Source organism: Pituophis catenifer, unplaced genomic scaffold (assembly GCF_029215685.1).
Source record: "Pituophis catenifer annectens isolate HBS135680 unplaced genomic scaffold, rPitCat1.0.hap2 SCAF_3, whole genome shotgun sequence".
Classification (NCBI taxonomy): domain Eukaryota; kingdom Metazoa; phylum Chordata; class Lepidosauria; order Squamata; family Colubridae; genus Pituophis; species Pituophis catenifer.
Window position 1 is genome coordinate 6226948 of NW_027256883.1, and position 12079 is coordinate 6239026.

The window sequence follows — 12079 nt, forward strand, 5'->3', positions numbered from 1 at the left end:
GCAAATCACTGCCATGTGACTTCAGGACTTTACAACCAGTCCTAAATATGGGTTGGTTGCCAAAGACCCAAAACATCATGTGACCATAAGGGGGCAGGGTGACCTTTTATGATGGCACTGTTTTATGGGCTGAAAGACACCCTTTTCGAGGCTGTTGTAACTCCCAATGATAATTAAACGACTGGTCAAAGATTACCTATATTAAGACTATATTAAGACTAATACTGTAGTGATTAAGATGCTGGACTGGCATTGAGGAAATTGAAGTTCAACTTTACCTTGAGTTTTGGAAACAGATTCTCTCAACTGAATCAAATTCAAAGGGCTGTTGTGGGGGAAAACTGAAAGAGAGAGAATTATACAGGGGTGAAATGCTCCCGGTTTGGACCAGATCCCCCAATCCAGTAGCGATGGAGGCGGGTGGTTCGGAGAAATGGTAGCAAAAATCCCTGCCCCCCCCCCCCATTGCCCAGCTGAGCCGCGCAATCATCAGAGGCTTTTTTTTTACTTTTAAAAGCATTTTTTCTACAACATTTTTGGCCGAAAAAATGGTTTTAAAAGTAAAAAAAAAAAAAAAGTTGGCCACGCCCACTCAGTCATATTACCCCACCACAACCAAGCCACGCCCACAGAACCGGTAGTAACAGATTTTACATTTCACCACTGGCATTATGTATATCAACTTCAACTTCAAAAATGTAATTAAAATAAAATAATAAAATAAAAATATTTGGAAATGATTTGTTTAGGCAGTGCAGAAGGTTAATGCTGTTATTTTGATTTTCCCCCCTAGGTGCACAAGAAGTTCTTATTGATCCAGGTATATTGACTTTATAATTATGTTTTAAGGGTCAAATGTTTTATTAATTTCCAATTGCTTTAGAAATTTCACTGTGTTTCAAAAAAAATATTACACCACACTGATGACTAGAATCTGTGGATTTAAAATTTCCCCAATTGTTCCTTCATCTCGTTTTTTTTTATAACCTATGTTGATTTCTGATAATTCCCATCCAAGTTACAATTTAATCATTTTATGATCTGCTCTAGAATTTTCTCAAATATTGATGTCTGGCTGATCTCTAGTTTCCCCCCTTCAATACTTTTCTTTCCCTGATTTCACACAGGATGATTTGTTTTCCTCCATCATCTGGAACTTCATCAGTTCCGTAGGACTTCTCATAAATCAAACATAAATATTATATCAGAAAAATCAGCAGATTCCTGTACATCACCAAAAGTCTGCCTATTAGAATGTTCCCAACAACATTAAGAAGTTGGAATTTTGACTATTTGGTTTTGAATATATTGTACACAGCTATTTTTGTTGCTTCGAGGAACTCATTCTCAGATTTAGCTTTCTTAATAATCTCTCTATAGATGTGAGTTTTCTCTAGGTGATCTGTACCTCTTTCTACCTCCTGTATGTGTCTTGTTTTGTCTCTCCTCTATTTTTTAGTCTTTGGAATAGGTTGCAATTTTTGACCAAATGTTTTTAAGAACTCCTCAGATTGACTTTCTTTTTTCATTCGCTTCCTTTGCTGTAGAGTCCTACTTACTTTTGCTTTGAGTTTATTAAAATCCACTATTTTAGGCAGGAACACTAACATCCCAGAAGTATTTTAGGACAAATTAGTAATCTTACTCACTTTTATTTCTTAAAGTGTTTGTTCCTTTTTTCAGGCTCTCAGCCAAATGCTCAGACTGGCTGTTGATTTTGATGGAAAATTTTTTAGGGAGCTTCTCTAAATGTCCCTGCCAAATACTGTTGGCGAGCTCTTGTTGGTTCTTCCTGTTCACTTGCTCCGGTAGATCCGACCGGCACATTTTCCCCAAGTTTGGAATCCAACTTTCTTTTAATTGTAATTTTTATGATAGCAAATTCATCCAAAATGCTGTGAGTCATTTCCTTCAGTAAATTGCTGCGGCTAAGAGAATCATCAGTTAAATGATAGTATAATTAAATTAAGTTAGTAGAATATAAGAGGTAAGTATCAGTTTAATAATTTTGCCAGAACTTTTTCTCTATGCAAGTCTTGGCGTATTCGGGTCTTTTCCCGTGTAAGATTGAGAGTATCTTGGCAACGTTTCGACGAGGTCCCACTCGTTATCTTCAGGCTGGTGTCCTCGGCTTCGTGCTTTCCTCGCGCAGGCACGAAGCCGAGGACACCAGCCTGAAGATGACCTCGTCGAAATGTCGCCAAGATACTCTCAATCTTACATGGGAAAAGACCCAAATACACCAAAACTTGCATACCTCTACCCATGAAAATCTACGAAAATATTTATATATGTATATATATATATATGCTAGAGCCCATCTTCGAGGAACTTCTCTAGCTAGAGTCTAAAACCTCTGGTCCCGGTGACCGACCCAGATTGGATCCTGCAACATTATTCTGGGACACATGTATTCGCCTTCATTCGTAAAAAATATTTATTGGTACAAGCAAAATGTAGTCAAAATGGCAGAGATCTTAAGAGTTTTCAAAATGTATTGAGTCCTGCATTAAGCAAACCAAAAATTGCTTGAATTAAAAGCTGGATGGATATATATATATATAGGTTTTAGACTCTAGCTAAAGAAGTTCCCCGAAGATGGGCTCTAGCACGAGTCCGAAAACTCGGAAGACAAAACCTCTGGTTCCAGTGACCGACCCAGATTAGATCCTGCGTGAATATGTTTAACTCAGGGTTGAAATGAGGAGTCTTTGCTAGTCACTAACACTGATGATGTTACTTAGTTTGGGTAATGTGACGTCTGAAAAAAAAAACAACCAAGCTCAAGAGAGAACCAAAGACCCTCCCTTGAGTAGTTTGTTCCTTACTTAAGCTTTTTTTTTTGGAGTTAGCAAGGATTTCCAAAACATGTTTGTTTTAATTCTGACCTGAGGGTGGTGGTTGAACTGAAATGTCCTGCTTTAATGTTATGCAGGGGCCCTCACATCAAATGGCATCAGTGCAGATACAAGTTCTGAAATAGGACGAGCTAAGAATTGTCTGAGCCCCGAAGACATCATTGAGAAGTACAAAGAAGCTATCTCCTACTACAGCAAGGTAACGTTGCTATCATAAGCGAGTTTATATATCTGAATGATAAATATGCATCAGTGATAATAGACTCTGGCTGGCTCAGGGAATTCTGGGAATTGAAGTCCACAGGTCGTGAAGTTAGCATAGTTGCCCACTCCTGGATTATACACCACAATGTACATGGCTGATAATAGACTTAAAGAACAGTTGGCAATTTGTGAAAGTGCTAATTGGCTGAATCAGCACCTTTTCACATAGCATATTTTTGTACAATAAAATCTGCTAAAGAATGTCAGTGTAAATTGTGTTTTTTTTAAAGGGAAATTCTAGATTCATACCCAAATACAAAAAAGTTTATTTGTATATTTAGAGTGAGAAGTAATATAAATGTAGGGTTGACCAATCTTTTATCAAATCTTGGGCTTGTTGCTGTCCTAGTCCTTTCGCGTTTCCCATTTTGGCTCCGTTACCAAAATTTGGAGTCTTCAGTTAAAAATAGAAATGAATCATTATCTCTTCCCCAACATGGCCTGACTTTGATTAACGATAAGTGGATTGGAGAAACAAATCAACTTCCAAACGAGGTTTAGGTTACTAGGATTTTCTTCTCCAAAGCTTTTCTGAAAGGCATTTGGGATTATGCCATTGATCAAGATTTATTTGCTTTATGTCAGCCATACAAGTCAATTATGCTTTTTATAAACTCTGAAAGTCCTTCAGGATTGCAGCAAGGTGTAAGTATTATAAATAAATAAATATATTTTCAGCAGAGCACAGCAACCACAGCAGAAAACGTAGATATAGTTGTAAACATTGTTAACAGAAAAAAAAACTAAAGCTGCTTGTTTTTTTGCTTGTGACAATATCAGAAGTTTAAGAGGATCTTGGATCTGCACATTCATATATTCATATATTTAGTCAATCTTTTGAGAAATGGAACTGCTTTTTTATTATTTATAAGAGCATTTGCTTTGCAGTGGAGGTATGGTTTTTAAACATTGCTCCAGTGGTGAAATCCAAATTTTTTTGCTACCGGTTCTGTGGGTGTGGCTTGGTGGGCATGGCAGGGGAAGGATACTGCAAAATCTCCATTCCCACCCCACTCGGGGGCCAGCCAGAGGTGGTATTTGCCAGTTATCCGAACTACTCAAAATTTCCACTACCGGTTCTCCAAACTGCTCAAAATTTTCACTACCGGTTCTCCAGAACCTGCTGGATTTCACCCCTGCATTGCCCTCCATTTTTGACTTGTGGGTTGGAAGGAGAAGAGATAAAAGTGATGATTTGGGAAGGTAGGAATCAAGGAAGACATTTATTTATTTATTTATTTATTTATTTATTTATTTATTTATTTATTTATTTATTTATCTATTTATCTATCTATCTATCTATCTATCTATCTATCTATCTATCTATCTATCAAGAGCGCATTAGGTAATTTATATAATTATAAGCATGAATTGAATCCGTAAAATAGATACAAGTAGAGGAAACATTAGGACAGGGGCGGTAGGCATGCTGGTGCTCTTATTGTTGGTGGAATAGCTGCAAGTTATCTGTAAAAAGGCATAATTATTAAGAAGGCATAACTATAGATTAGGTATGTGCATTGTGTGCACATAATTTCCCCCCTTTTTAAGCACTTTGATTCTCTAGTAGAAGTCCTTGACTTTCAACAGTTCATTTAGTGACCGTTCAAAGTTACAACAGCACTAAAAGAAGTGATTTAGGACCATTTTTCACACTTATACCTGTTGCGGCATCTCCTAGTCACATCTTCAAAATTCAGACGTTTGGCAACTGACTCATATTTATGACGGTTGCAGTGTCCCAGGGTCATGTTTTGCAACCTTCTGGCAAGCAAAGTCCAGATTCACTTAACAACCATGTTACTAACTTGACAATTGCAGTGATTCACTTAACAACTGTGGCAAGAAAGGTCATAAAATGAGGAAAAACTCACTTAACAAATATCTCACTTAGCAACATAGATTTTGGGTTCAATTGTGGTCGTAAGTAGGGGACTACCTGTACTCTGGAGCTAGAAGTTATAGCAAAGCTACTAAAAATACTGCTGTGATGAATCTTTGTCTTGTAGCAGTGTGACATTTGGAATATAATTATATCTAGATTAAATGGAGTTTTAGTGGGAACCAAAAAGAAAGATATTGGATACTGCGTATAGAGATGTGAAGGCTAGAAGAAAATGCAGGCGTTTCAGAAAAAAAATTCATAATTTAATTTTTTTTTAATACCTTTTTTAAAGGCCTTTTGAAAAGAAGAATTGCAAAGTAGTATTTCTTTATATTGTTTTAGGGGAACACAAAAAACAGTTAACATATGAAAGTATGTTTTGAAATACATTAAATAAAACATAGAATAAGATATAAAAGTGTAAATCCTTCCTTTCTAAGGTAGGTAAATTGAGGACCCAGTTTGTGGGGGCAATAAGCTGACTTTGTAAAAATATACAAAAGTATGAAGGCTATTGCTTAACGCATTGTAAGCCGCCCTGAGTCTCCGGAGAAGGGCGGCATGTAAATCAAAAAAAAAAAAAAAAAAAAGCTTTTTACCCCCCAATATGGGCTTACTTGTCTGTTTTCCAAGTACATAAAAATTATGAAATGATAAAAACTATGTTTGATTAGAATTTATGTACAGTATTTCAGATTTAGAAAACAAGACCAATTAAAGATGTTATATGATAAAATATGCATTTTGATCTTTGGATCCCACCCAGCTTTTTTTTTTAAAGAAAAAAGTCTGTGTACTATATTAAGAATAGTAGAATAAAAAATCTAAAACTTTATTTTATTGCATTGTTGATGGCTTATTTTGTTTCCTTGTCATTTTGGGGGAAAGTGTTTCTGATACCAGATTTCTGATACAGTCAACTCTGTATTGGTGAGACTTGCTCTGTGTTACCATTAATTTTTCTTAAATGGCTGACTAAACAAGTTTGGAATCAGGATTGTGATGTTCTCACAACACAGCTGACCTGACCTGATGGGTTAAAACTAACCTTCTGTCTCCCTGCCTGAGTTGTGCATTCCAGCAAAGTATTTTCTATGTGTGAACAGGGCCAACGAAGTGCATGCAGAGCAGAGGGATGCTTTGTCTTTGCAATGGAAGGCTCCTGATGATCTTACTAGGTTTAAACAGTGAAAACAGCCTGCCTTTTGTTGGAAAAATTGAAGGCTGCGGTCATTAATTCTTCTGGGTATCTTCTCATTCAGCACTCCATATGGTACAGCACCGGATCAAAAACACGGGGTTATAGTCAGTTATAGTAAGGTCTCAGCACCATATTAATCTTACTCAACAGAGGAAGAGGGAGGGAGGGAGGGAGGGAGGGAGGGAGGGAGGAAGGAAGGAAGGAAGGAAGGAAGGAAGGAAGGAAGGAAGGAGAAAAATGGGGAGGAAGGGAGGGAAAGGTAAGGAAGGAAGGAGAAAGTTGGGGAGGGAGGAAGGTAAGGGAGGAAGGAGAAAGATAGGGAGGAAGGGAGGGAAAGGGAAGGAAGGAAGGGAGAAAGATGGGGAGGAAGGGAGGCAGGAGGAAAAGGGAAGGAAGGAAGGAAGGAGAAAGATGGGGAGGAAGGGAGGCAGGAGGGAAAGGGAAAGAGAAGGAAGGAAAGAAGGAAGGAAGGAAGGAAGGAGAAAGATGGGAAGGGAGGGAGGAAGGAGAGAGAGGAAGAAAGGAAGGAAGGAAGGAATTAATTGAATTTTGACTGTCCTTTCCTGCGTCATTTCACTTAGTGGAATTTCTTGGTATTACTCAAATGGTATAAAAAATAGGATGGTTTCATAATTTGTGGCTCTTTATGTATCCATAGATGCAACCATATGGTTTGGTTAACGATAATAGCCATGTTTTAGCCCTGGCTACACCTCAGCAAAATAGATTCCTACTGAGTTGTAGAACAACATAGCTTGATCTGGTATATACGAAAGAGTCCCTAGGCTTCTTCTAGAGAAGTACATTGTATAATGTGACCAGGAAGCATACAATAGACCACTATTTTAATCCATCATGTATGTCTTATAGTATAAGAACGCTGGCGTCATTGAGCTGGAAGCTTGTGTGAAGGCGGTGAGAGTGCTTGCAATACAGAAAAAAAGCATGGAAGCTTCTGAATTCCTCCAAAATGCTGTTTATATTAACCTTCGTCAGGTGAGAACACACTTTCCTTTTAACTGGGAATTAATTTCTCCATCAGTCTTTGGATTATTTTTAAGAACATAAGAACCTTAATAATTTTCACCAAATGCCTGTCTGGTTCTCTGCCTTGTTTGCCCACAATGAGGAACTTGATGCTTGCAAAAAGCCATTCTGTAAAAATAATATCTGAGTTTCCAGAAATAGTACTAAGCCACATTCTCTATTTATATGTTTATTCTCTTTTGTTATTTTGCACATATAGTAAATTATTCCTCAAACGTAAATGCTTAACTCTAGAAAGCAGCTGTTTCTTACAGATTGAAAGTATTGGCATTTTAAATATACATTATTTCTTACCAAGCTTTCAGATTTCCTTGTATAGATAATGGAGAAAATGCCTTTTTCCATTATATATTCCATAAAATGCAGATAGGCAACAAGCTGTTTTCCTATTGGCACGTAGCTTGGTGTTCACCAAGTTTCCTGTCTACAAAACACCTTTTTAAAAAGATATTTAAAAAAAAAAAATTAGAAGGGAGTTGGCCACTGCAAAATGTCTCCAATTATTCTTCCTTTGTGTACATTCAACTTTGTTAAATAACATAGTACTTTTTTTGTTTTATAAAAAAAATTCATTAGATTCTTTTGGTATACTTGAACAAAATTTGCAGCAGACTTTACATTCGTAATTTAACATTACACTAGGGGTCAGCAGTGTTGCATCATAAAAATGATTAATGCTCTGTTTGACTAGTAGCAATATAAAATACTGTTTAATAGACTTAAATTATCTAAATACAGTGCTTTGCTTTCGGGGGAGGGGGCTTACTCTCTCGTGCAGAGTTATTTCTGTCTTTAACTGGAATAGTTACATGACAAAAATAGACTTAACGGAATTGTAGAAGCCAACTCCTGCTCGGTGCAGAAATTCAAATTAAAGCAGATGGCAGTCCAATCTCCGCTTTAATGGACTGAGCGAAGGGAAGCCTGTTGGGTTTAGAGGCACCCAACCTCTGGTTAAAGAACCTAGTGGGCTTTTCATATAATAAGAATACTGCTGGGTTGGTTGGAGTTGAAATTAAATTTTGTCTTTTGGGAACTTGTAATATTTTGATACCCAGCAAGATTTTTGGTACTCCCTGAACAGCTGCTGTAAGCAAGAACAAATACCTGCTGAATAGCTGATGATGCATAACATTTTAAATCTTGTAGGAAAACAAAATAACATAATCCTCCTCCTCCTCCTCCTCCTCCTCCTCCTCCTCCTCCTCCTCCTCCTCCTCCTCCTCCTCCTCCTCCTCCTCCTCCTCCTCCTCCTCCTCCTCCTCTCTTCTCCTCCTCCTCCTTCCATTTCCATTGGGGTTTCCATTTTACCTTAGTCATGAGATAGCTTTCACTCTTCCATTTACCTAGGGCATATTTTGCTTTTCTTTCGTGAGCTTCTGTTTCGTCGTTTTCAGGGAAACAGAAGCTCACGAAAGAAACGCCATGGAGATCTGACCTGGGGCGATGGCACGCGTGCCAGCAGAGAGGGCTCTGCCTGCCACCTCTGGCATGTGTGCCATAGGTTCGTCATCACGGTGCTAGGCAGTGGCACAGATCTTAAAAACACACTGCTGAAAACCCAGATGCTGATCTGATAAGAGATGGAATTCAGTCTGTTTCCCTGGAATATTCCATAAAATGCTAGCAGAATATTAAAGTATGTTCATCTGGTATTACAATATGCAGGTAACTTTCCAATGCTAATTACAGTTATTTTTATAAAATTGTTTCTCAGCTGCTTATATAACAGATGTTCAGAATCCAGCAGCAAGTTCTTCCTTGTTCTGTTTTTCTTTTAGTTATGTTACCTATTGTATGGGCTTCAGATAAATGTTTTCCACTTTTATTTTTCTTCCAGTGCGTTCACACATCCCTAGGCAGTTCAGAAGTCAAATTATCAAACTATAAACATTGTAACAATTCTCCCAAACTTAGTAAAATGTTAAAATAGGTTCCTAATGATTGGATATGCAGATTTTAAGTCTTCAAGAACCTGTGTGAAAAGTCTCGTTTTAAATGCTTTCTAAAAAAGTAATCATATTGGGTTAGTCCAATATTCAGCAGGGTGGGCCATGTGTCAGAAAGACGGCAGCAATAGACAAGTGTGGCTTGTCTTAAACCACAATGCTTTGTTTGGTAACAGAGATTTAAAATGATTTATTATTGCAGTTACTTATACATTGGAAGAGGCAAACTGCAGGTTTTTTTAGGTTACAGTGAGAAAATACCTGATGTGGAAATGTCTGTCGAGCATTCATACATCACATGTTTATGTTAGATGTTTGCTGAGTGAAATTTTATTTCCTTTGTCTGTCTGTCTGTTTCTGTCCATCCATCCATCTATCTATCCAGTGGTGGTATTCAGCTGGTTCGGACCGGTTCAGGCGAATCGGTGGTAAAAATATGTGAAACCCATATTTTTAGATCTATCTATCTATCTATCTATCTATCTATCTATCTATCTATCCATCCATCCATCCATCCATCCATCCATCCACACGCACACGCTTTCAGAGCTTATTTTTCTTGCCTTTTTTGCATCTTTTTTGCATTTTGCTTATGGCAATTTTGGTTATTAAAATTCTTTTTAAATCAATTGTCCCCCCCCTTTTTTTAAAAAAAAAACATCAGCTTTCTGAAGAAGAAAAGATCCAGCGCTACAGCATTCTTTCTGAGCTCTATGAGCGAATTGGATTTCATCGCAAATCCGCTTTTTTCAAACGAGTGGCCGCTATGCAGTGTGTAGCCCCAAGCATCGTAGAACCTGGTTGGAGAGCCTGCTACAAACTTCTTCTGGAAACGCTTCCTGGTTATAGCCTGTCTTTGGATCCTAAAGATTTCAGCAAAGGTACAAAGTTTGGCTTAGAGAGAAGCAAGCCAACAAACCCAACATTTCCTATTTGTGCTTTTATGTAATAAAGCTAAATGAGTGAGAATAAAAAATCAGTAGACTAAAGTTGCTCACAGGTGCTTTTTTCAAGAGGCAACTGGACGTTCTGGTTTTTCTTTGAAGATGTTTCACTTCTCATCCAAGGAGCTTCTTCAGCTCTGACTGGATGGAGGGGAATGGAAGGATTTATACCCCTTGCTTGGAAATGACTAGCTGTCTGTAAGAAGTATAATTCCCCACCATCCAGTCAGAGTTGAAGAAGTTTCTTGGATGAGAAGTGAAACGTCTTCAAAGAAAAACCAGAAAGTCCAGTTGCCTCTTGAAAAAAGTATCTTTGGTACAACCTGTGGATGACGGAGAATCTCTATAGACATAACGTTGTCCACCTTATTTTCCCTCAAGCAGAACTCTTCCTTGTACGAAAAGCCTTTGTGAATGAAAGGAGTTCTACGTTTTACAGTTTAGTTCTTTGTTTTTAGAATTTAATTGACATAACTTAATTTTTCAGACATAACATTCCTTCTGTTTTGTTTGAATGGTAATTAAAGTCAGAGGTATGCAACAATGATGATAAGCATGTTGAGAGCACATGCATGTCAGATTGAAGGTATATTAATCAAAATCCAAATGTTCATTATGATCTGTACTTTGTGTCACAAAATTATTCGATGAAGTGGAAAATATGAAGCTTTTTTTTCCCAGAGGGCAAAAATATTTTTATTGTGTTGAGGAAGAAATAATTTTTCATTGGTTGAGATGGACAGCCATTGAAATTGAACAAATAAATAAATAAATATACAGTAGCATAAAAGATACATAAACATTGTTCAAGAAAGTTCATAGCTTTTTATGGGCCTTGCACATAGATAAATTCAAATTCCTTATTTAGAAGATTATGGCATTGGCAATCTTTGGAACCCTTTCTGATCACTGATGACTTGCTACTAGGAATGCAAATAAACTTTATATCACAAGATAATCATTTTTGCTCCCGTACTAGCAGATGAATGGCTACCCTGTTTCTCCCAAAATAAGACATCCTCTGATATTAAGCCCAATTGGGCTTTTGAGTGCATGGCAATGACTAAGCGCTTATTTCAGGGTTCAAAAAAGTATAAGACAGGGTCTTATTTTCGGGGAAACATGGTAAATGCGACCCTTTCATTTTATCTCCTGGATAGCCCTCAGTGTAGGATTTGGTAACCTTATCAATGTCAGACCCATATATGGAGGCCATTGCTGAATGAAGATTGAGTGACTATGCTGTATTAAAATTGTATTAACAGAACATATGTTATTTTGCTCTTTTTAAAGGAACTCATCGTGGTTGGGCTGCTGTGCAGATGCGTTTACTTCACGAGTTAGTGTATGCCTCTAGGAGAATGGGAAACCCAGCTCTTTCCGTCCGACACTTATCTTTTCTTTTACAAACCATGCTAGATTTTCTTTCTGACCAAGGTATTCATTTTATTAAAAAAAAATTACAATTTTTCATGTATATTATATACCCTGTTTCCCCCAAAATAAGACATCCCCTGATAATAAGCCCAATCGGGCTTTTGAGCGCATGGCAATAAGGCCAAGCGCTTATTTCGGGGTTCAAAAAAAATATAAGAAAGGGTCTTAATTTCGGGGAAACACGGTATGAGAATGGAGTGGTTCTGCGAACTCCGCATTGGTGACAGGAAGGGCATCCGGCCAGTCTGCGGAATGTTTTCCTGACCAAACTACAAACTTCCTTTGAATATTTCTCATTTTCAAAATGGAACATACTTTGTCCCTTTTTGAATTGTTACTCCGTCCTGTCTCAAAGAGACAATGCAGGGTATTGCATTGTCAGTATTACACAAGATTAACTGTTAATTAAAAGCTTTTCAATTCTCTTCCCGCAATAACAGTTTATGCAGTGGTGAAATCCTACTAGTTCGCACCAGTTCAGGCGAACCGGTAGT

General features: G+C 37.6%; 1 protein-coding gene across 1 annotated transcript in view; it reads left to right on the forward strand.

The window, feature by feature from the left end:
- Nucleotides 1–12079, forward strand: part of TRAPPC9 (trafficking protein particle complex subunit 9) — a 338887-nt gene that overhangs the window by 20094 nt on the left and 306714 nt on the right. The window contains exons 5-9 of the mRNA XM_070941975.1: nucleotides 794–820; nucleotides 2936–3057; nucleotides 7079–7204; nucleotides 9869–10085; nucleotides 11442–11585. Coding sequence (XP_070798076.1) covers nucleotides 794–820; nucleotides 2936–3057; nucleotides 7079–7204; nucleotides 9869–10085; nucleotides 11442–11585 — 636 coding nt within the window. The remainder of the gene's footprint in view (nucleotides 1–793; nucleotides 821–2935; nucleotides 3058–7078; nucleotides 7205–9868; nucleotides 10086–11441; nucleotides 11586–12079) is intronic.